General features: G+C 42.1%; 1 protein-coding gene across 4 annotated transcripts in view; it reads left to right on the forward strand.

The window, feature by feature from the left end:
• phldb2b (pleckstrin homology-like domain, family B, member 2b) overlaps nt 1-23,061 on the forward strand; it is a 38,193-nt gene extending 15,132 nt beyond the window's left edge. For 2 of the 4 annotated variants that reach the window (XM_039617234.1, XM_039617237.1), the window contains 19 exons: nt 820-939; nt 2,989-3,173; nt 3,516-4,775; nt 7,560-7,937; nt 8,671-8,832; nt 8,987-9,124; nt 10,256-10,384; nt 11,670-11,825; nt 12,068-12,178; nt 12,268-12,342; nt 12,881-13,033; nt 14,053-14,196; nt 14,757-14,856; nt 16,012-16,162; nt 19,953-20,043; nt 20,258-20,404; nt 20,901-21,120; nt 21,270-21,355; nt 21,436-23,061. In XM_039617234.1, the coding sequence (XP_039473168.1) occupies nt 820-939; nt 2,989-3,173; nt 3,516-4,775; nt 7,560-7,937; nt 8,671-8,832; nt 8,987-9,124; nt 10,256-10,384; nt 11,670-11,825; nt 12,068-12,178; nt 12,268-12,342; nt 12,881-13,033; nt 14,053-14,196; nt 14,757-14,856; nt 16,012-16,162; nt 19,953-20,043; nt 20,258-20,404; nt 20,901-21,120; nt 21,270-21,355; nt 21,436-21,576 (3,947 nt within the window). In that variant the 3' untranslated portion in view covers nt 21,577-23,061. The remainder of the gene's footprint in view (nt 1-819; nt 940-2,988; nt 3,174-3,515; nt 4,776-7,559; nt 7,938-8,670; nt 8,833-8,986; nt 9,125-10,255; nt 10,385-11,669; nt 11,826-12,067; nt 12,179-12,267; nt 12,343-12,880; nt 13,034-14,052; nt 14,197-14,756; nt 14,857-16,011; nt 16,163-19,952; nt 20,044-20,257; nt 20,405-20,900; nt 21,121-21,269; nt 21,356-21,435) is intronic. The other 2 variants (XM_039617235.1, XM_039617236.1) reach the window with 2 other exon arrangements.
• Nucleotides 23,062-24,979: the final 1,918 nt, after the last annotated feature.

The raw sequence follows: 24,979 nt of genomic DNA on the forward strand, positions 1-24,979 counted from the left end.
CTGAATTCGGCTATTAATGCAGCTTTTCTGCCTGAGATGTTTATGAGACTTGACATAAGTGTGAGAAAGAAAAGGCTACAAAAAATGAAATGAGAACGAGAGAAAAAGAGAGGATGAAAACAATCTGGATTTTTTCCATTCAGTCTTTTTCCACACCCCCTCCTCTTGCCTCAGTGGTTACGTCTGACTTCAGGTCCAAAGAATCTGATGTAACTGAAATGGAGCTATTAAGGAGGTGCTTTTTTAGCCTCTTACACATAACGTTATGGGGGTTTTACTGTAACAGGGCTTTTCAACAGTGGAAGTAGAAGAAAGACCCGCGTTGACCTGTTGATTTAAGAAAACTGGCCCTCAGCATTTCTTTCCTCCTTGGCTCAAAAAGTGCATCAGTTCAGTGTTTTTATTCTTTTATTCTTTTTCTCTGTTTTTCCCACACAAGACCTCCTGTATCTGTGTCAGCGCCGCTCTTCCTCTTTGTTGCCATCTCAAGTATTTGGACAGCTGTGGCTGCCTGTGTGTATTATAGAGGTTGTGACCCTGAGATCTTGTTTAATACCTGGCCCTCTCAGGCTAATTGATGGCCAGGGCAAACACAGTCGTCTGCTGCGCGTGAGCGTGCGCAAGTGTGTCTAGCTGTGAATAAACACCCAGGCTCACATGAATTTAAAGCTCTACTTAAGACTTACCTCTTCACATATGAGCTGTAATGTGGATGTTGTAATGGTGTATTCTGTATCACACTAGCTTCACATGTTACCTGTGGATTTTGCATGATTTGTCTCAGTAATTTGAGCCGTCTGTTTGTGTTTTCCCTTTCAGGTTATTCTTTGTGTCTGGGAAAATCCTATTTGTTCCGGTTCAACCATCCTGAGGAAGCCAGCAGAATGAAGAGCATGCTTCCCCAAAAGAGTCCTGTATCGGCTTTAGCCTACAACACAGGTACAACACACAAGGGGCTGACCCTGGGCTGTGCTTGATCCCTCTTTGGTTTGTCTACTCTATGTCTTAATTTTGCCATTCCAGAATATACATGTAGGCCTTTTTGATTATTACTTTAATGCCTTTTCACTTATTTGCCATCTGCACTGCTCCATTAGCTCCAGCTGCTGATGTAACATCTGCTGCTCTTTTCACTAGTCACTTGACTGTTATGTCAGTATAGAGTTACAGGTAGTCACTCTCCAGACGGGTTACATCCAATTGGAGGACCACACTGACCCAATTTAACGACCTGGTTGAACCATAAAGAATGTAAATAAATTCAGATTTCAAAGATCGGATGTCATGTAACTGACTGGCAGGGGAAAAAAGCGGTGAATGCATGTGAGCTCAACTTTTCTGTGCACATTAACCATGGCTGCTGCCTGAAAGTGGTGGGAGGAAAGAGTCAGTGTTAGGGTGGGGGCAGGTGTTTCTCTCAGTCTTCTCATATGTCTTTCCCAAATGCACTTTCACGCACATTCCAAAACCTTAAAATTCAAAGCATATTGGAATGTTTTGGTCGTATGGTGTCTGTCCATTGCCACGGCGATACATCTGGACTCTGCTGTCTCTTGGGCGATTTATCGAGCAGTGCCCGAGGTGTGCGCGCATGCGTGAGGCTGCTGTATTCAGTGGAAATCCCGCTCTTTAAACAGGCAGACACAAGGAAGGTGCTCATTTCTTCCACAGCTTCACGCATGTGTGTCAGGAAAGATTATTATTATGGGCAGCGATATTCTTCACCGTCACCAACTCTGATTTTGAAGACCTCCAACTAAAGAGAGGGCTCGCACACAACCACAACTGAATATGTTAGAGCAGAACAATCATGAAAGGAGAGAGTTGATGCACACCAGCTCTCCGGTGTAAATCTGCCCATGTATGGACACAAACACCGTGTGTGTGTGTGTGTGTGTGAGCATGCCTGCATGTTTCTAGATCTTATGATGTCTTTCACCTTCTGCCTCAGTTCACTCCACCATGTAAGGGTTTGACATTTTCTCACACAGGCCATCTATAATCTATCTATGCACTTTTAGGTGCTCCAGGTTCTCACTTTCTTTTACACATGGAACATACAGGCGGAGCCACAGTTGCAGGAAAGTGTATATGTGTGTGTGTGGGTGTATGTGGTTGTTAAACACTGGGTGGTCTAAGCTTGAACATTGTAATAGCTCCTTTTCCACATAAAGCCACAGATAATTTTGAAAACTGGGCAAGGTTTGAGCACATTGCTTTACCCTAAGTGTTTTCACCTGCTTGGCCTTTTTCAGAAGATATTTACTGTTTTCTTTTTGGAATTTTGCACCAAAATAGTACCGGAGCTATCAGGCAGACATATTTATACTTAGCATTGCTGCCAATCTTAGCAATGCTATTGAAAGCAAATGATAGTTTATTTGTAAATCCAGCAGGAAGGAAGTAAAAATTGACTCAGCTGGGGTTTTGAGAAAAAAAGACCCCCTCACTACTGAAGCTACTTTAAATAAAAGACTTAAGGAAGGGCGGGGGGAGCCTCATGAGGGTATTCCAGAATATTTTGTGGTTTATCTCATCTACAAAATCCTATACTGAGGAACTGAACTCGAGTTAAACTGTTTGTCTTGGATCTAATGAATGGTTTTGTGTGAGTGTGTATTTGCATGCAGTTTGTGTGTGTGTGTGGGACAGGATTGTTTCCTATTCTCGGAGATAGGGTTAGTTGTGGATTGTTTGGTTTGAGTTTGTTCTGCCAAGGGTCCCATTTATGAATAGCTGCAGGTTTAACTATACATAAATCTCTCCCTCTCTCTCGCTCTCGCTCCCTTTATTTTCATTTGCCACTCCCTCTTTCCTTCCTCTGTCTTTACCTGGTTCTTCACACATAATTTCCATATTTGTTCTCCCTGTTTCTCTTTCCCCTTTCTGCATCTACTTTTCTATTCGATAGCTTTTGTTTATGTTTAACCCAGCTTTCCCATGTTATAGATTCATTTTCTTTTCCATTTAATCTCTCTCCCCGTTCAGACTACCTGAAGTTTAGCAGTGACTATAGCCATGCAGTTGTGGGCGGCACCAGTAGTGCTAGGGGCATGCGATCAGCATCTGAGCTTCGGGACTTGATGGACACCCTGCAGCGTAAGAAAATTGCCCTTGAAAACAGCCTGAGAGCCAACGGGAATGCCAACCCCTCCTACTTCAGTGTGACACAGGTCGGTCATCCTTTAGCTCCAACATTACCTCTCTACAGGGCACTTTAACGGGGATTGTGAATGATTCTAACTGATATTCACTCATTACATGAACCATTTGTTACATCGTTGCATTCTGCATTGTGTTCTCCAAACACAATGCTCCACATATTCGTCAACACATACGTCGATATCAGTGTTTCTGTAATTTATATTACAGTGTAAATGCTTTAATCTAATAAAGCCTCAAAATGCATATTTGTGTATTTCCATTTCTTCATTTGTTTCTGTCTGTAGCTTCCACAGGAAAACTGAATTCTTATATATTTCTAATCATACATTTTTTTCTTTTCTGTCTCTCAGTCTCCCCCCACCACACCTGTCTCCAGTCCTGCCACATCTTCATCAGCCTATCAGGAACAGGCAAGGCGTTTCTATAGCTCCGATCGTCCTTCTTTGTCTTTAAAATCTGCTCCACCTCTTTCCCCTGGGCGACGTTCCGACCCTTCTTCTTCTTTGGCCTCGCGCTCTTCTGTTGGCCGCAGTCAGGACAATTTTGGCACCAGCGATAGCCGACGACTGCACAGTCAGAGCTCCTCTCCTTTACTCTCCACCTGGAATGGTGGGGGATCTTCCACTTCTGTTGCCAGTAGTGAGAACTATCTCCTCTCTCTTCCTCCATCTTCTTCCTCATCCCGCACTCCATCTTCTGGGGGCGCTGCCAGCATGCCCTCTAGCCCCCGTCTAGGACGCCGCACCTATGGGAACCAGGGGAACCAGGAGCCGACGCCCACTAGTCGAACCAGGAAATACTCAGCAGGCTCGCTGAGTGGGATGACAACAGGAGGACACAGCCGCTCACTGCCACGCCTCTGTCCCTCCCCGTCCCCCCGTGACAATAATAATGGAGTGCTAACTTTGTCAACGCTGCCTCCACGGAGGTCTGATACTGCTGGGGATTACAAATTTAGCAAAGAGCATTACAGCAACGGCCAAAACGCTGACCTCGACCACAAGTCTAGTCATTCCAGTCAGCAAGCCGCAAACAGGAATAAAAGCCAGACCACAGCTCAAGGTGAAGGTGTTGTGTCGATCTCCCTCTCTTCCCCTAGGACCTCCTCCTGCTCCACCTCCCACTCCATCTCTTCCACATCCACATCCACATCCACTCCACCAGATGTAACAATCCCATCACGGGCAGGGGGCTCCTCTTCTCCTCGTGTTGCCAAAAAACTCAGCCTGACCTCCACCAGCTCAATAGGCTCCATCAGCTCTATAGCTTCGAGCCCTCCAGAACAAGAACGGCTAAGCAGCAATGAAGCCTCCTCAGGAGCAGAAATGTCTGTGGTGGAGCAAGAAAAACCAGGGGTGGGCCTTGAACTCACCGTTACAGCTGGACTAGGACTTAGAGAGAGGAGCTCTTCATTTGGGAAGGCCAGCCTGGAAACTGGAATTGGTCTGGGGGAGAGGAGGCAGTCATTTGGCAAAGCAGGGGTGACCCCGCCAGGGGGATTCAGGGAAAGAAGGGGGAGTATCAGCTCCCTAAGTGGGAAGGAAGAACTGACAGACTACCACCAACGCCAAAAAGAGGAGAGACTCCGTGAGCAGGAGGTGGAGAGACTGGTGAGTTTAATTGCTTTTAGCTTCTGTATTTAAACCATTGTAGCTGCTGTTTTTACTGTGCCATCTAGTATTTGCTTTTTCTTTGCCTTGTCAACATAAAGTGCATCCTCCAGCTAAGCTTATTCAGATAGACAGAATATAGGCTGGAGAGCAGGGTGTTTGAGGTTTAATGTTATTTTGTGCACGCATGCAAAGACACCAAACATGGAACGAGTGTAGGAATGCTTCCCTGCTCCTTGCTCTCTCAAACATACTCTCCCAGGGAGCTTAACAGAGGCGCACAGTGAGGTTCACCACTTGACAGGTGCTCATGGCAGTTAGCCCATACTAACAGCACTATTCTTAACCCTGCACTTGGATTGTGTGCGTGTGTATGTGTGTTCATATGAGGTTCATGTTTATGTCAGTCATCTGGAGGTCCACCCAGTGTGGTTTGCTGTGCTAAGGAGCCACAGAACACATCAGTCAGATGTGGGTAAGAGAAACCAAGAAGATTACAGAGTTATAGTGTAGCAGGTGGATAAACACATATTATCAACATATAATGACAACTGATCTCGCGATCCCTCTCTTTCTATTTCTCTGTTTCTCTCAGCCATATTCTCACAATTAAAGTGTCTCATTATCTCTGATTTAAAGAACAGTTTTGATGGTGGCTTTTGACAAGCCTCCAAATTCTTATGAGCGTGGTTTTGAGCTTTCATGGTGTGAAGATTTTCTCTTTTGCCGGTATGAAGATGGGGGAACGAATTGTGTTGCAGTGTTTCACTTAATTGGGTTGAAACTATTTCGACTCCATGTTTTAGTGTGTGCCCTGGTGTTAAATAGCATCGATGATCAACATTATACAGGGAGTTACATCTCTTCATCTCTACCTTAATCAGATGACTAAAGATGAGATGTAGCAGCATTTGTAGCATTTCAGTCTAGCCTTATTGTCTTGTATTTGTCTGCCCCCTAGTGGTATCTTTAGAAAATAGAATTCTATATTTCCTGAAAATTAATTTGGTTGATTAAATATAATAAATATATCTTAATTATCAGCAACAAATGTGAAAACACAAGTAAGGTTTAAACCAAGTGTAGAGACTACATATGCCTATGTATCTGCACTTAGCAGAGTAGCTTGTGTAATGCATGTAAATAACTTTGGAGCTTCCGGGATAAACAAAGGAGCAGAACTGAAACAAGAGAATGCTAAAAACGAAAGCTGAAATTAATGTCTGTGCTAATTAAATGCACGCAAACCTTTTAAAAATGAATTTACAGTTACCGTCGGAAAAGATTTTATTTTATTTCAACTGGAAAGCAAGGCATGTTGTCTGGCCAAAAACTTTCCAGCTCGTTCCCTGTCTTTCTCTTTTTTTGCAGTCTCACACTGTCCCTGTCTTTCATTTCGTTCTTTCTCCAGCTTTCCTCTCATCTGTCCGTGTCTTTGTCCTCTCTTCTTTCTGTCTCTTGCTCTAGTTGACAGCTGATTACGTACTATAGAGGCTCCACAGAAGCTTATGCCCATTAGAATAGCACAAGGTGACAAACTGACACGGACACGTTTTGTGCCAGCTCCTGGTTCATGTTACGTGTTATAATTGTATGTGTGCTTGTGTAAAGATATTCTGTCCCTGAACAAGTCTTACTCTAATAATGTATGGTAAAATGTGTTTGATGCTTTGTTATATGTTGCTTCTGAAATAACTGTTTAACTAAGAAGCACTATAAAGTAAGTGTTTCATACTTTTTCCTAAACACACAGTTAACTATTTCATGATTTTCACTGTCCAAATTTCACCTGGATCCAATTCTCTCCTTGTGAAGAATTCCCTGGAAAGCATCTTGTTTCCATGGTGACATTCATAGACACATTCCTATTTTGGAGTCATAGCCAGTTCTTGTGCACACTTATGACCATGGTTGACAGCTGACCACCTTCTCATTAGCTCACTCTTTCTCTCTATCACTCACACACACGCCTCTGTCCATTTCCCCCCCTCTCCGTATCTAATATTACTAACACAGGCTGGCTGTGTGGCTCACATATGTAACCCTCGAGAGAAGTAACTGCTGAACCTGCAAGAGGGCATTTTTGACTCTCTGCAGCCTCCGTAGTGCCCCACATATAGCTATGCACTGGCAGGGAGAAGTGCTTATTCCAGGGATTCCCAGTGAGAAGAAATGTTTCTTCTAAAATCTGCAAATATTAGACCAAATTAGATCCACATACAGGAAAGGGTCATGCTGAATACTAAGTAAATGCTACTTTTCTTTATTTTGGACTAAACGGAAAAGTTTTAGAAGGATTGACTTCTGTGATGCTTCCCGAGGTAATACTATTATTTAAAGCTTGACTAAGCTCAATAACTATAGGGTTGCATTGTATTTGTGTAAAACTTCTAAGTCTAAGGAGCTAGGAAAGAAAAGCGCCTGGGCTTCTTTAAGTTGCTTGAAGACGTTTCACCTCTCATCAGAGAAGCTTCTCGGACGCTTTTCTTTCCTAGCTCCTTAGACTACGATGACCTGGATGACTGAGAACCTTCACATGTAACACTTCTAACCCTCTATGCATGATTTTTTTTTTTTTTTTTTTTTTTAATTTAATTGTACAATGTACCAAAATACATCGCAAACCCTCTATGCATGATTAAATAGTCAGTGATGAAGTGTTTATAGATACAGCTATGCTTGACAGCAACATGTCAACATTAATAACGTGAACTTAAATAGTATTGGACACTGCATGCACATAACCCATACACATGTGTGCCTTTATGTTTGCCATCATCTCAGGAGCGACAGCGGCTCGAGACCATCTTGTCTCTTTGCTCTGAGCTGGGCCGAGCTGAAAGGGACGGAGGCGCCGCAGCCACCAGCTCCACTTCAGCTGTTGCAGACCTGCAGAAGATCAACCAGGAGCTTGAGAAGCTGCAGCTGAACGACGAAGATGATGACACGCCTTCTGTCTTTTCCGACTCTTCAGCTGTTAGTGGAACAGTCGGAAATGGGCACATGACCTCCCCTGGATCGGAGAACGGTTACTATGATGATGACCTGCAGGTACGACGGAGGCGTAGCAGCGGTCACCGAGACAACAGGGCCGAATCGCCTGCCATCAGTCTGCGAAGCTTTGCCCCCACACCTTCACCACGTGCACATAGGACAAATGAGGTATAAGACACAGGACACTTATTTTGTGACTGTTAGAACTTTATGCTAACACAGAAATGCCCTCCATGTGTGAGTGCACTATCACTGAGGTGTTATCAAGAGCAAAAACATATATATAAGCATATAACTTTTGACCCTCATTTAAAAAAGTAGAAGAAAACATAAATAAAAAACTAATTATTCCAGTAGTATAAAATAAATATAGTGAAATTAAATTAAAAAATATAAAAATATGTAATGCCTTGGTGGTCTACAGACTTTAGTCACTCTAAAGACTTCATACAAGAGAATATTCTGTAATATTAGTCTCTGTTGAGTTGGTAAAATGATAGATGTATGTTTTCTTTCCTGTGTGCAGTAAGAAACACCTTTGACTGGTCATCTTACTAAAATATTAATCAGGATTTATGCAGGAAGTGTTTATGCCCCCCATTCATCCTGGAAAACATAAGAGTGACAAGGATCCCTCCTCCTAATACTTAGAAAGTATTGACATAAACATCCTACTCAAGCACAGATGGGAGATATTTACAGTCCATTTATTAGATTAGAGCAGGCTAAGTGTTAGCATTTGGAACTGACAGCTGGCATTTGTGTGTATGTATGGAGCCCATACGCTTTCCTTTCCATTTGTGGCATCAGTGATTATTATTACAGGTCTTGCAGATATGTCAATGTAAGTGCATGTTAGCAGGAGTTAAATCAGCGACTACATTGATGATGATGTTACCAGGCTCTAGAGGATGCAGCTCGCCATTGTGGACAGCACACGATCCCTTCAGAAGAGGAAGTGAGGCGCGTGGAAGAGGAGAGAATCCAGGTCCTGAACAACATGGAGGAGCTTGAACAAAAGATCAAAGAGCTGGACAATCAAATTGAGGAATCTGCCCGAGAGGTATGTAGAAGATGATGATATTTACTTTATTTGCTGATTGATTTATTGTCAAGATTAATAGAAGATGAATGAAAATGTTTTGATAAAAGCACAGATATAAAGTAGTGGTTTAAAACTGAGTATGGTGTGTGCGCGTGTTTTTTTTTTTTTAAAGGTCGAGGTTGAGCGAGCTCTAGTTGAAGCTGAGCAGGAGTCCGAGGTAGCAGCTCTTCAACACGAAAAAGATGCTTTAGAAGCGCTTCACAACAAGATGGCTGACCTAGAGACCCAATCCCAGCAGGAAAAAGAAAAGGTATTCAAGTTGATACACTCAGAATGGGATGCTTACAGACCTCTTTATCATCTTTAACCCAGCTGGGTTAAAAGTTAGAGGTCCCTTTGAATATGCTTAACTTTGCCTTTGAATACATATGGTCATCCAAAGGGGGAGAAATACACATTAACATATGGTAAAATTCTTTTAGGTGTTTGAAAAGCCATCTCCATACACTCATACAGCCTATATTTTTACTAGCAACATGCATTGAATGGCATTAAAAATACATAGGCAACTGAGAGACCCAGGCGGTAGGTGTTAATCCTTCTCATGCTCTCTCTGGTCCAAATATATATCTGCTAAGACTGTCCGGGGAGTAGCGGTCATCAAGTGATCCTGTTTGGCAAGTGTAGGGAAGCAAGTGTGCCTATATTTTTTCTACATTTATAACACCATATGATATTATTGACAGAGTGGGAGGTGTAAGCGGATAAATGGACGGTATTTCTGGTGTGTATCCGTGTGTGTGCGCGTGCTTTGGTTTGGCCTGTGTTCGACTGAGTCCTGGACTCACTCTGAAATTTCCATGCACCGGCATCTGCCAGCGGAAGGTAAATCTTCAAGTTAGGGAAAGAAAAGCGAGCGATGGGGTAGATGCGTGTAGCCCCGAGTGTTAAAAACTGTGGTTGAAGAGCAGATGAAGTTGAGTGCTTGCACAGATTCTAGGTGAATGTGTGTTTTGTGTATTTTATAGAAAGGGCCATCAGTGTGATAGTTAACCTCTGCTGTGCCATTCCATACATGCCCGTTCTCTCTTCTTACTTAATCATTTCAATCATTTGCATTCATAAAAAAACGAATAAAATGGCAGAAGTGAAGTCTCATAACATCATTTACATTAATCAGTTTTCCATTGCGCTCCCTCCAGCTTTCCCTCCCTCCCCACCCACTAGGCTATCCGTACTGACCTGATCGCTGTAGTAACTAACTGTTGCTCCCCAATCCCCACTAACTCTGCCATCCTCTCTGTCCTTTGTGTGTGTGTGTATGTGTGTGTGTGTTCGTCTTTGTGTGTCTATATGTACACATAAACAAACGTGTACATGGTGTACGTCCTCGTGTGGGAATGCGTGTGTGCATCTGTGTGTACGTACGTTTGCCTGCCAGGCGTGCAAGCTGCTGCAGGCAGAAAAGGGCAGAGTAGAAAGGTTGGCTCAGATTGTGTGTGAGCAGCGCTCCCAGCTGGACAGCTGTCCTGAGGCCACCAAGGAGCCCCTGCAGGAGCAGCTAGCCAGGGTCAGTACACACAAACACACACACATATGCACACAAACACACGCACATACATATATTTAGATAAATATAGTGGAAGAGCCAATGGAAATCATGCATATTTCAGAAAATATTCAACATAAATGGGAAATCAGACAGCTGTATCGGCAAATACTAGTACTGACTCTAAACATTTGTTCACATGACAGACTCGTTTATATAATGTTTGCTTATTTGCATGTGAGCATGGCACACTTTCAGAGCTAACATTCTCCCAGCACCCACCTCTGATCACTAACCTGGTTCATATTCTGGTTTCTCGCTATCTAACATTTTCTCTTTATCTTTATATTTTATATCATCTCTGATGTGTCAGGCTTTGGTACCTGTTTGGTTCTTACAGACTCACTCTGACAGTCGGGTGCAGTGTCTAAACTTCCCCTTTTGTGTTTGATGAGCGACTGTTCTTTGAAACGGCTTATCAAAGAGGCGGCACATTTAAATCATCTTCACTTTGGGGCGAATGCTTATGGTGTGTGAAATGCTGCATGTTTAGCCAAACGGTAGTGAAGTGTTGTTGCATGTTTAGTGTTGATGACACACACATTAGAAATTTCACTGTCTGGTTTGCACCCGTGTCTGCGTATGTTATGGAATGAGACGTATTTGATAAACGATTATTTGTCGTATTTGAGTATATTGGCATTTTTTTGCTAATATTAGTAGATGTAGGTTTGTATGTGAGAAGGTTTCTTTTATGGACACTTGCACGTATACTTGATGTTCTTTCTCTAATGTGGGGGCTACAAAAGCATGCAAAGTTTTGGAATAGTGGAGTTTTTCTAGTTTTTTATTGCAATTTAAGAAGTTCAAGTTTGGTGAAAGGGTTTTTTTTAAGTTTAGGAGAGCGCAGCATCAGCTTTGGAAGTAAGTTTAGCCATGAAAGACAAGCCATATTCCTACATTTATGCAGATTACCACCTATTATTCCTGTGTTACTTTCAGGTCATTATTAGCGCAATGCCAGACTGCAGGATGCGCTACATGTACTCAAAAAATAAATAAAAAAGAATTAAAACATCAGTAGCAAAGGAAGACTGACTGCTTCCTGTGATCCTAGGGTACCAGCACTAGGTCTTCAGATAATTAAAGCCCGCCACAGCGGTCTGTATCAAGCAGGTTTAAGCTGTACTGCACAGGGTACTGTGCTGCTTTGACTTCAGAAATCATACAGTTACTCCCAGTGACAACTGAAAAATTTGTGAGCAGTAGTGTACACTTGTATTATCTATTTCATTGTGTGTATCAGGACTGCGAAGTGCTTGAAGCAGAGACAAAGCGTTTTGAGGACCTGGAGTTTCAGCAGCTCGAGAGAGAAAGCAGGCAGGACGAGGAGAAGGAGACCCACACCCAGCAGCTTCTCCGGGAGATCGCAGACTACCAACGCAGCACCGTCACCCGCAAGGTATCAGCTCTCTTCTCGGTTGTTCTTCGAAGTCAAACTTGGGCAAAACTGTTGTCTCTCACAAGGCTGTTATGTCTAAAATTGATTTAAAAATCCAGCCTGTTTAATCTGCCGTTTGAAGCTGAATTTGCTCTTTAAATGTAAATTTGGTTAGATTTGCAGCGTTAGCAGAAATGTTTGATTCATACTTTCTAAGTAGGCTACAGGCGCTTGATAAGTTTGTTCCACTCTCCCTCTCGAAGGAGCGTCTGTTAACTCTGAAGAAGCAGGCGGCGCAGATTATGCAGCAGGCTCAACGAGAGAAGGAGAGCTTCTTGAAGGAGAGGAGCAACCTTGAGTCCATGCTGCAGAGAGTATGGCAGACTTTATGTTTGCATGTGCGTGCTGTGCTCTGTATTAATGACAGGAAGAGTTCATTTTTGTGTCTGTGTCCATCTGCCAGGAGAAAGAAAGCCTGACTGTGCTGGAAAGAAAATACGCTGACCTCACCGGTGGACGGAGTTTCACCCTGAGAGAGGTAGGTGTGATTGGCGGCTGCTGTGGTTACTTACGAGTCCTGGAACGGGCGATATCCTGATTTTAATGGCTATGATTTCCTTTTCCGCTTGCTAGGATTCAGCCTCTTTGGCTGATGTGTGTCGCTCCCTCCTTTCTTCTATTTTTCTCAAGAACGCAGAGGTACTTTGCCTTTCTGAGCTAATATTTCCCCTTTTGTGTTCCACTTTATTTTTGGTTTCCATTTTTTCTCTTTATTCCCAGTCTTCTTCTTTGTTTTGCCATTGTAGCCTCTTGTTCTAACTGCTAGCTCTTGTAACGCACTACTAGAAGTTCCAGAAATTTGAGGTGAAGCTGATTTTGTTACGTCCACGTACTGTATATTAATGCTGACATAATCTTGTTAGTGTGTCCTTTGTCTCGTGTTAACAGTGTTGTGTGTAAATAACTTATTTCTGAAATTGCCACTAAATTTTTGCATTGTTCTAACAACTAATTTCCACGGCTAACTCACTTCCCGCTATGCCTCACCCCTTCTCTCTCCACATGACACCTTGCAGGGCTATGTCACAGTCAGTGAAATCAATGAGCTTTACTCACAGCTTGGGCAAGACCCTAAACCTGCTCCTGCCCCCACTCTGACCAAAGCCTCTCCTGAGCCCGAGGCAACCCTTTCCCCTGATGAGGACACCCCCAAACCTGCGGAGGATGAGGTGTGTGTAGTGGTGTGACAGGTTAATCGTGTGTAGATAAGTACACTGAGGCGGATGGTGCAAAGTGTGCAGCTGGTTCTCTTCCTTGTCTTCCTGTTTCTGCACTCATTTCAGCTTTCTGACAATGTTCCTTTCTTTTTCCGAAGCTCTGTCGTTCTTCCTCACCTGCCGACTGTCACTCCTCTTCCTCCTCTCCTTCTTCTTCCTCCCGTCTAAATCCCCGCCCCCTCCCAAAAACACCCTCTGTGCACTGGCCAGAGAACATGGTGACATATCGAGACCCTTCCCCTCTCCCAGACTCCCCCCCACCTCCCCTTCCTGTCAAAAAGCGCCATCAGCAACACAGGCAGGTAATGAGTGTGTGTGTGTGTGTGTGTGTGTGTGTGTGTGTGTGTGTGTGTGTGTGTGTGTGTGTGTTCGTGTATATGTATACCATGTTTACATATCTTTGTGGGGACCAAAATTGGCATGCTACTATACTTGTGGGGACTCTGGGTCCTCACAAGTTTGAAGGCATTTTTGAGACTCAAAATGTGGTTTTAGTGTCAGGGTTATAATTTGGTTATGGTTCAGTTTAGGCTAAGAGTTAAGGTTAGGCATTCATTTTTGATGGTTAGGGTTAGGGTAAGCGGCTAGGGAAAACATTATGTCAATTAGATGTCCCCACAAACATATGAAAACACAACTGTGTGTGTGTGTTGGTGTGTAAACAACTGTGTGTTTATTTTTTATATCACAAGCATATTAAATTGAAACTAGATCAGTCTGTCTAAAGAGTAAAATTATTGAATGTGGGTTAAGAAAAAGGAGAATGCATTTCTGCCACTGTGACTTATTGATTCTACCAGCAGATGGCGCCAGAGTAAGACATTTTAAATCCTGCACATGAAGACTTTACATTACACTTGAAGTATGGGGACATTGATATATGACTGAAAGTGAAATGAGTAATTTTAATTTTCAAATGAAGTTGAGTTGGTAATTGTGTTCATGTTTTCTGTGTGTGTGTGTCTCATCAGCATTTCCGTCTGCTGGAGGAGAGGAAGAGGTCTGAGAAAGAAAGTGGCTCACATCTAAGTGATACTTTACCTAGGAAGAAAACCGCGACCGCCATGAACCCCCAGTTTATGTGCGCAACACTCGGGCGCAGCTTCCCCACAAAGGTACAAACAGAGATGATTGTGTATGTAAAAAAAAAAAAATGACAGCAACTTCCAACTAAATATGATTAGATTATATTAGATTAAATCTAAATTTGATTTAGTGTGAAAGCTTGTGGTGTTTTTAAGGTGGGAGTTGCTCCACACAGAGCATCTTATTTTCCTTGACATCAAGTGTGAGATGTGTCCTTAAGTCTGCTCTTCTCTTCCTCCAAAGCGCTGACATTTTGTCACGTTTTCATGAGAAATAGGGAGCGTGGGAGCTATTTGTGATGTGCATGTCTAACCTCACTGCACAAGTGACTGGATCACTTCCAAACTCGTCCCGCCTTTCTGTGCAGCTTAATTAGTTCTGATTGGATCTCATTTTATTCATTGACAAATGTGTCAGTATGTTTCATCGTAGTTTTTGACCTTGTGCATTAGTTTTTGTTTAGTTATTGTCTCGCTCTCGTTAGAAAACAAAGGTTTTCGGCCTCACCACTTGGTCTTTGAGTTATGTTGTTTATTATAAATAGAATATGAAGCACCCATTTCTTCTCCGTCTTCTTGATTCTTTATAGTCCCATCAGCCTCTGGTACAGAGTACAAGCTGTGGCAGTATTCTTCCAAGAATCCTCAGTTTATCCAATAAGGAAAGTGAATCTCGACGTCTGCATAAAGGTAAAACACACACACAAATACACTTAACTTCACTTGATCTTCTTCTGTTTTTCCTTTTTGTATCGCACAAACACACAAAACCACACTCATCGCTGAGCTGGGATTTGAAAATGCACCTTATATGGAGACAATATCCCACATTTGCTTATCTGTCAGTGGAGATAGTGGAGGAATGTGAGCGTTCCATCACTTCGTGGGGATTTACATGAGCTGTTGTAACGTCTTCACTGTTAAGAAAATATGACACACCACAGAGTGTAAAGCATTTGCACTCTGTGTGTTTGCTGTTTGGCCCAGAAAGATACAGGATGCCAACTCAAGGACACCATGCCTCCTCTCCATAGCAACCTTTTGTATAGGCATCGCTATTATAAATTAAATTTAGATTTGCACCTACTTAGACATAAGAATACGTAGTTTAGTCTTTCATAAAATAAATTTTTCATTGCCCTTCAGATAACAAATCAGTATTTTGGGGGATCATTTTGAAGTACTGTGTGTCCCATGTTGTTGTTTTCTGGGAACTGGCACGTGTATCTGATGCCTTGGCCCCTTTAGTCCCTTGATCTGGCTCATCTGATGGGTGGGTCTAGTAAACAGAGCTGATGGTATCAGTTTTTGTGTGTGTGTGTGTTTCTTCCTGTACCAGGAGGCTTAGTTTGTCTCTCTTTAAAGTGTCCGCACTGTAGATCTGTCGTCATTCATCCGTCAGCTTCTTGAGAATATCTTTTTTCTTTCCAAAAGTCTCTGGACAGCTTCAGGCTGCTGTTTTTATTCAATAATTTTTTAAAATCTTTTTTAAATTCATTTTTAAATCTCAAAACCTGTTTCTGTGCTTGTTTTACAGAAAATATTTTTTTGTCTTTCTTTTCCATTTATTTTGTGTGCTTGAGTGTCTTACTGTTAGGCTGCAGTTTCACCTAATCGTAGCATTAAGGCCTGGATATATTTTTTCCTGGGACGTGTGAGTACACAGTGTAGCGGTGGCGGGGCATTGTAATCAAAATTTGAACCCGGCGTCTGGGCAGTCTGTCCCAGAAGAAGTTGCACCGACAGGTAGAAGACTTGGGTTGCATGGGCAGGAGGAGTAAGCAACCTTGGTTGCTACTGGAGAATTCATCCTTTTTCATCTTCATTGCGTTTGTGTGTATCCAGGTCAGCCGAGCTCCCGAGCTGCTTCTCAGACCAACGTCTACCTCGATGCCTTTGGGTACCGTGAAAACCAGGCCTTTGACACAATGAGTGTGGATAGTAGTGACTCTATTGAAACCAGCATCTCTGCTTGCTCACCTGACAACGTCTCCAGGTAAGTGACACAAAGGCCTGTCAGCAGTGTGTATGCACTGATGAAAATAACTGTTAAAGACGTCTTTAGAATAAGTTGAAATGGGACAGAAAGTTGGATGAAGTGGGGAGGGCTTGCTAGCAAAAAATTAAATAAAAAAAGAGTTTCCTGCCTTCCATGTTCCCTCCTTGGAGAATAGGATGTGTAGAACTGAGCGTGTAGCATGAGTTAAGGGGGGAGGACTCTGTTGATTAGAGTTGTAGGGATCAGCTTACGGAAGACAGAAAACATAAAGGGGTGTGTGCGTGGGTGCCTTTCCAGTCAGCCCCCTCAGGTTCAGATTAACTGAGCAAACCAGCATGAGTGTGGAGGTCCATTTAGGGGTTCAGCCCCCCGACTGGAGTAAAACCATGTGTGCCTGCTTTCCCTCAGTCCTTTTTACATCTTTTGTCTCCCCTCCTCTTGTTTCTCTGAATGGTATGGTCTTGTTCCAGCAGATTTGAAACCATTTGCAGAGTTAGATCTCTGCTTTGCGCGTTTTTATTCTCACTGTGCTTTGGCTCGGATTAGGCTGCATGAGGTTATATTGCACTGGAAGTCATGTTGGGGAATGTGGATCAGTTTTATGATAGAGCTGGATTTTTTTTGTTAATTTGCAGTGATGAGTCCCGTTTCGGGAGATAGATGTGTTAGAACAATTTTTTTTTTCCAAGTAGTCCAGAACTCAAATAAATACATTTGGAACTGCACAGGTGTACATTGACAATGAGCGCAGTTACCTCTCGTCGATTAAGGTAAGAAAAATGCCATCGGTGGTACAGTTTAATTCATATTTGACTTTGATGGTATCTTGATATTCATTCATAATTAAGTACTTTTTCATATAATAGTAACAAGCGCTCTCATTTTTTTCAAAATGATTCGACTTGTTACTGGTTTGGGATTCTTTGCTGGTGTTTCGTTCAGAAAAAGCGTCTGGAAACTGATGAAAAAGACAATGAAAAAATAGCAGAGTGGGAAAAAAGAGGGTTTTTTTCCCTTTTGGAAATGTTCTGGGGTTTTTTTTTTCATGCCCTCCCTCCTGTTCCTTTTTTGTCCTCTCTGCACTCAAGCTGCTCCACATTTCTCCACCCTGTCTCGCTTCCTGATTTGTTTATAGTTCAGTCTGATGTGCACCATTCTTCTTAGCACTGTTGTGACATCAACACCGGGTATTCATTTCCTCCTGGATCCAGATAAGAAGCTGTTTGTGTGTGTGTGTGTGTGTGTGTGTGTGTGTGTGTGTGTGTGTGTGTGTGCATTGCTTATGTTATGGGGGACAAAATCTGGTTACACGGTCATATTTTGGGAACTGGCCTTCCCCTGAGTATAAAAAGGCAAGTTCCAATAACAGAAATATTTAAAATGTAGTGCTCAGATTTGGTTTAAGGTAAAGCAGGTTATGTTCAGGGCTTGGGTAAGGCTTCATAAAATGAATGTAAGTCAGCACGGCAGTGGTACCAGAAGTGCATTTGTGAGAGTAAATAGACTTGGCAAGAAAATTAGTGTGAGAAAAAGAAGTACTGCTTGACGTGAGAAATACATACATAGATCCTTTCGCTGTGATGTCAGGAATGAGTGTCATGTGTAGACCATATGCAGTGTTGGAGACCCTAAATCAGACAAGGCCTCAAAGACCTAAAGAGATAATATAGATGGTTTGGTTGTTAAATTGCCTTGGCAACGTGGGCTCCTTTCTTAATGGATTTCCTCTTTGATTTAGCGCGCACGCACACACACTCACACACACACACACACAAGCAGTGAATAATCAGTATTCTCAGGACAGTTTAGCGTTTACTTTGGAATGTTAAACAGAGTTCTTCTTTTTGGCTGTAGATCTACATGTGTTGTATGCATGTATGTACACACTGGATTAACGCTGCAACCATTCATAAACTAACTCGAAAAACTCCATTATGAAAAAATCCTCGATGAAAGTTTTGTTTAATCCACAACTCTTTAGGGCTCATTTGTCACCATGAATATGTGAGCGTTTCACCCACGCTAGAGAATACAAATAAAGCTGCAATAGAAGATGTAGATGAACTGTTTAAATTAGGCAGCTTACTAAAGCCGTCCCACTTTTTATCACGATGTTAACTGCAGGGGTGAGTCTAAAGGGGGGCATGGGGTGTACTAGGCCATATTTATTTGAAGACTTTAGTAGCCTGATTTTGCAGATTTATATTAATTAAAGTGTTTTATTTATTAAATGGTATTGTATATAATGTTTAAAAATATAAAAAATAAAACTGCTAAGTTGCACACTGAATCATTACTAGGGATGGGTATCGTTTAGGTTTTATCCGATACCGGTGCCAAACCGGTACTTTTGAAACGGTGCCGGTGCTTAAACGGTGCTCGAACCGGTGCTTAAAGAATGGAGAACACAAACTTTGTCCAAAAACCTCTTATGTTTTTATTTTTAGCAGTCTCTTTTTTTCTGCAAAATGATAACCAAGTTAGCCTTTTCTGTTGATACAACATACCTCCAAAGGTTAAAGGTTATGAAAACACAAACTTTGTCCAAAAACCTCTCATGTTTAGCTGTTTTTTTTGTAAAAAGATAACAATGTTAGCCTTTTCTGCAGCTATAGGGCATATATGGTATCACTCTATCAAACAAGAAGACAGCCGCATGTAACTACGACGGTGTTTGCTAGTTCACCTTACGTGCATTAATTTAATAACGTGGTTAGCCTACTTAACGTAAATTACACACGAACAACATTAAGCTACCTGCCCAGAGAAGAACGGCTGCTGCTGCCATCATCGTCCATCATCATTTCTGCTACGCTGACAGGGCTAGGGCAGGGCTAGGGCTCTACTTTTCGGGTTCTTGGGGGATGTTGCTAACTCCAGGTCCAATAACAAGCACCACACCCGCAGTAGATGTGCTCCGTGTGAGGTCTTGCAGCAAGCTATCAAATATGGTGCATTTCTCGGCTTTTTAAAAAAACCGCTATGCGTCGCCAGGTGTTTCATCAGATTCGAGGTGTTACCTCCTTTGCACAGTATCACCTTAAAGCACTTGTTGCAGGCTGCTGAGTTTGCATCTTTTGCTGTGAAGTACAGCCAGACTTTTGACCGCTTTGCCTTGGGCATTTTTAATCTGTAGCTCTGCTCTAAAAGAACGTACGTACCTGGCCCCGCCTACTATCCTTGGAAAGGTAAAATGATTGGCTAGAATCCAAAGTGTATGACATCTCAGGAAAAAAAAAGCACCAAAATAAAGCACCGAAATGTGCGCTGCTTTTCGGTCTGGTTACTACCGTTTATGTCAGAACCGGTGCCATAATGGCACCCATAACGGTACCCATCCCTAATCATTACTAGCATTAATTGTTATTATTAATGATTAACAGTTATACCAATAAGAATGTCACTTTTATGCTGACATGCTAGCTTCTCTTCACTGACTGAATATTTACTATTGCTCAGTGATAAGACAAAAGTATTTCTAATCCGATGACTTGATTAACTCGAGTACTAAAACAATATCAATAGCTGGGGCCCTATATTGGATTATAGTAATGCCAACATTCGTCACACAATTTCAAAGAAAAGTCCAAATTCATTGATTTTCTCATGTCGTGCGTTGGTGTACCCACTGTTTTTTTTATTAACTCGCGAGCTGCTCCCTTGCATTTTTGGAAAATCCCAAAGTGGGTTTTTTTGTTTGCTTTTCTATACGTGTCAAGTGTTTGATGTAAAGCAAAGGATACATTATTTTCTTTAATGATTGCTGTATGTGCTTTTTGCGCTGTAGTGCCAGTACGTCAAATGTAGCCAAGCTGGAGGAGATGGAGCGCCTGCTGAGAGAGGCACAGGCCGAGAAGAACCGCCTCCTCGAACACAAGGTCACTATTTGATTTATTCATATTTTCACATTTTATTTAATGTTAGAGAGATATGTAGCGTTAAAGCCAATATGCAGATCAGTTGAGTATCCTTGTAGTAATTCCAAACCTTAAAGATAGAGGTGCTACTTCATTTGCCCAAACTGCAAAATTGTTGTGTTTTTTATGTGTGTGTCATTAAATAACCTGTGACTGCATCTGAATCGTTCTTAAGGAGCGGGAAATGGAAATTCGAAAGCAGGCCTTGGAAGAGGAGAGGAGGAGACGGGAGGATCTGGAGAAAAGGTTACAAGAGGAGACCAACAGACGCCAGAAACTGATCGACCGCGAGGTGAAGCTTCGAGAAAAGCAGAGGGCGCAGGTAAGACAGAAAATGAAGCGAACCATACGTTTGTCACAAGTGGGCTCGTGCGTTAGTATGTGCAGCTTGATTATTGATAACTGTAGACTCACATCTGGGAAGAGCTGTGGATAATAGAGGTTCTTTATCCAAAACATACTTATGAACTTCGAGGGAACTAACCTTTTACCTTCTTTTGACAGTGCACTCTGTCTTGTTTCTGTAGCTTACTTTTATACATATTTTAGACATACTTACAGTACCTCCTTCTGCATGGTTTTAATCATGACTGTGTTGACAGTTCTCATAGTAAGCTTCATTTATCATCTTTAGTTCTTTTTCCCGGACCATTACATGTTGGCAGCAGAACAAAGAGTCCCATACTCTGATGTTTCCTAATGTATGACTTTCTGTAAATCTTTATGTTTTATAGGAATTTGGTAAAAACAAAAGAATTCATAAGAAATTGTAAATACATCTTTGTCATTACATTCTCAAATGATTCCTCTCCCTCAAGTCCCGGCCTCTTACTCGGTATCTGCCTGTGAGGAAGGACGATTTTGACTTGCGGGCTCACATTGAGTCGGCGGGCCACAGCCTAGACACGTGCTTCCACCTGTCCATCTCAGAAAAGACCTGCCGAGGCTACTTGGTCAAGATGGGAGGCAAAATCAAAACGTGGAAGAAACGCTGGTTCGTCTTTGACCGCAACAGACGCACACTATCCTACTACGCAGGTAGGAACAGCGCACACTTGCAACCACACACAGCAAAGTCTGATTTAAAACAGTTAAAAAAAACCTGTGTGTGTAGATAGAATCACACACATAAATGTTAAAGTTTTGTATTTCTTCTAATTTGGCATGTACTCGTATGTTCTCTCCAGACAAGCACGAAGTCAAGTTGAAAGGAGTCATTTACTTCCAAGCTATTGAAGAAGTATACTACGATCACTTGAAGAATGCACACAAGGTATGCATTCTCCAACACTGATACAAAAAGTGCATCATAACTCTTTCTTCTTTATTCACAATTCATTCTCTCTCCTTCAGAGCCCAAACCCCTCCCTGACCTTCAGTGTGAAGACTCACGATAGGGTCTACTACATGGTTGCTCCTTCTCCCGAAGCCATGAGGATCTGGATGGATGTGATCGTCACAGGCGCTGAGGGATACACTCAGTTCATGGTGTAGTGAAGCAGATCTACGGGCGTCATGTTTTTTTAATGCGGCAGTCCTTTGTGGGTTTTGAAGACAAAAGTATCAGCTCCTGATTTTCCTCCTGGATGAAGATTATGTGCATTTGTGTTACACAGATAACACTTCATGTTGTGTTACAGAGCTCTCATGTGAAATTGCGGGCAGATATCAGACAGTTTAACAGTTTAACTGTCTTCAGAAAAGAATAAAGTTTTTTTGTTCTGATTTTTTTATGTAAGTTAGAAGCATTAGTTAAACCAGAGCTGACTTTGGCCTCTATATTATGCCCTACAGTGTTCAACATCTTATACAAACTGTATACATATTTCCAATATTTCCAAAGAAATGGGGGAAAAGGCATTTAAAAGCATTTGTAGATTATGAAATGCCTCATAATCTAGTAAAGGTATATTTTTTAAATGAATTCATTTCATGTATGATTAATGGGGCATTCTCAGGTCTTAAATCTGTGCGTGGATGTGCATGCATGCATCATATGATCATGTGTGAATATATACACATGTGATGAATTGCCTGCTCTGTGTGTGCACGCAGGCTTTTCGTGTAGCTCCAAGGTGCTATACTTAAACAGTAAATGACACTAATATTGCAAGCCACACTCGCACAAACCAAACTAATCAGCCCTTCTCTGAATGGATGCAGATGCCGGGTTTACAACAGTGTCAACATAGGTAACGTGTTAATAAAACGCCAACGTATTTGTACATTTTGCCTGCTAATTTCTTAAAGGTTATGACTTCTATGATCCATTATCAACTAAAGATGTTTGTTTGTGCCTTTTAATCACATTTTAACTAATTTTTTTAGCACTACATGCATCTACATACAAAATGCCAAAGTGGTGAGAAAGTACGCTAGTGTGGAATTGTGGTCCTGGATGGTTTTTTAAGGAAGAACTTCAGCAGGATGAAGTTTCATTGTTAGATGTCAAGCAGACGAAATCTATGGTACACACATTTATTTGTCCTAAAGTGACTGATTACTGTGCTGCTGCTTTAGTCCACTACATTTCATTACATTGCATTTATTACCACTAATTTAATGTGTTTTATTTTTTTAATGACTATTCCACTATGATCACTAATGCTGCTTTATGCATATGTATATACTCCACGCTGCATTGGCATATTTCTGTCCGCTGATATCTGCATTTATAATCTTGCCTCCTGTGTTTTTGTGTGCTGACCAAACTTTATACATATGTGATACAATGTATATTTGGTTTCTTTGCTTTGAAATATCTTTTAAGTGGAATATTGTCTGTTTCGACATGACGTGCCAAGCATATTGTTACCAAACTAATGGAGTTGTCACAGAGGAAGCTTTCATGTGTTTTAATTCATCCAGTATTTTTATATAATTGTTTTTATGTTGATTTTACTGTATTTATGACAGTACCAATGCATGTATCTTAATTTTGTATTTTCATATGAATAATAAAAAAGAATATATAATAAATATAATCATTTGTGTTGTTTGTGTCTTGAGGAATTCCTTTCCATGAGAACAGTGAAGCTGGAGCACTTTACAGGTTTCCACCAGCAATATTTCAAACTGTGCTGTAGTGCAACCTGCCACAGATCACTGGGATAAAGAATCACACACAGTAAAGACAAGAAGTCTTTATTTTTAAAGTTCAGCTGAAATGTATTATTACCTGTGTGTGTCTGCACTCTCATTTGAACTATGTTACAGTTACAATACAGACAGGTGAAATCCACACAGCCAGCCCAGAATCAGGGATGCACCTACCTTACTCCATCAACTTAAACTAAGCTCAGGAAATCTGTTCCAGTTCATAGATACAAGGCCTTACTAAGTAAAGCATACTCCCCTAATCCACCTGACACAATATTAATAATAAATATTTTGATATAATGACACAAAAATATTCAAGTATCATGACGCAGAAAGACGTGTCTGAAATTTGTAACAAACCAAACTGCTTAAAAATGAAATTTTTTGTGGATACACCTGCCTACATACCTGGCTCAAGGGGGCGTGGCTCCACCTCAGCTCCTCACTGTGCCATGTTACACTACACCGTCCAACGTGTATAAAATATCTGTGGCCTACAAACTATTACACACACACTGTGCTCACATGTTTGTGCTTTCACATTAGCTCATCCAGGTACTCTCGGCACAGAAATATAAGTGGAGGCAAGGGTATAGTCGATTTGAATATGTTACCCATGATTCAATGCGGACATGAAATGAGTCAGACAGATAGCAAGGTTTGTTAAAGTGCCTGGCGGAAAGTTCTCTGTGATTCAGTATTCGTGATTTATTCAACCTCCGTATTAAAACTCCTCTGCCCTCGCTTTTTGCACACACCAGTATATAACTGTATGTGACAACAGCGCCCTATTTATAAGTCTGACACTGGCAATCCACGTGGTTGGTCCGAAGACAGTGGGACGTGGCACCTCCGCCCGAAGGCTCTCAAGGAGATCAGCTATCGTTCGCTCCGTGGGTCACCATGTGGCGCGAAATGTAAATCGCAGTCTTGTTTACGCGTTTGAGATTCTCCTTGTGGATTTCTGTGATGTTCAGAAGGTGAAGCTCACCCACGTCGACGTGTTTGCGACTCACATCCGGGCCACCTTGTGCCCCACCGAGCGACTGATGGCTGTGCTCCCTGTTTGTCTCACCACTGTCAGTATTGATCAGCCTTTTACTGGTGACAGGCTAAAATGATAATATACCGGCCAGTGAACAGTTACGTTTATGACATGACAGCTACAATCAAAAACTTACAACATTTTATACGCAGGTAACCTTATTTTATTGTAGTCAGCTGTCAGTTTATCTTCACTGACCCACTGTATGCGACTTAAAGCTGGTTTGAATTCCCAAATGGATCCAGGTTCAGGGGCATGGAGTTTGAGTACCGCCATGTGGCAGCCATCGGTACTGTCACACAGTCTGCCGAGATGCAGTACTGGCATGGTCAAAACTAAAACAAGGCGGCTAATCTAGGTTGATTATTTATTAAACTGTCCGTGTATCTGCAGTTTGAGTTGCCTGTACCACCCCCGACAACTGAGGAAGTTCGGGGTCTCTCCAGTGATCCTCAGGACTTTCTATGCAGGCGCTGTGGAAAGCATCCTGGTATGGGAACAGCTGCGTTAAGGATCAAAAAGCTCTTCAGAGAGTGATCCGTACGGTAGAACGCTGCTGCAGGACTGCTCTACCCTCCCTACAGGACATCTACACCAGGAGATGTTGGTCTAGAGCAGCTCAGATACTGAAGGAGCGCTCCTTTCCCGGTGTTGTCCGGCAACAAACTGTCCAACTTCTACACTCAGGCAGAAGGTTCCGCACCATCCGGGCAAGAACAGAGAGACTCAAGAGGAGCTTCTACCCCAGGCCAC

This window comes from Oreochromis aureus, linkage group 9 (genome assembly GCF_013358895.1).
Source record: "Oreochromis aureus strain Israel breed Guangdong linkage group 9, ZZ_aureus, whole genome shotgun sequence".
NCBI classification, from domain to species: domain Eukaryota; kingdom Metazoa; phylum Chordata; class Actinopteri; order Cichliformes; family Cichlidae; genus Oreochromis; species Oreochromis aureus.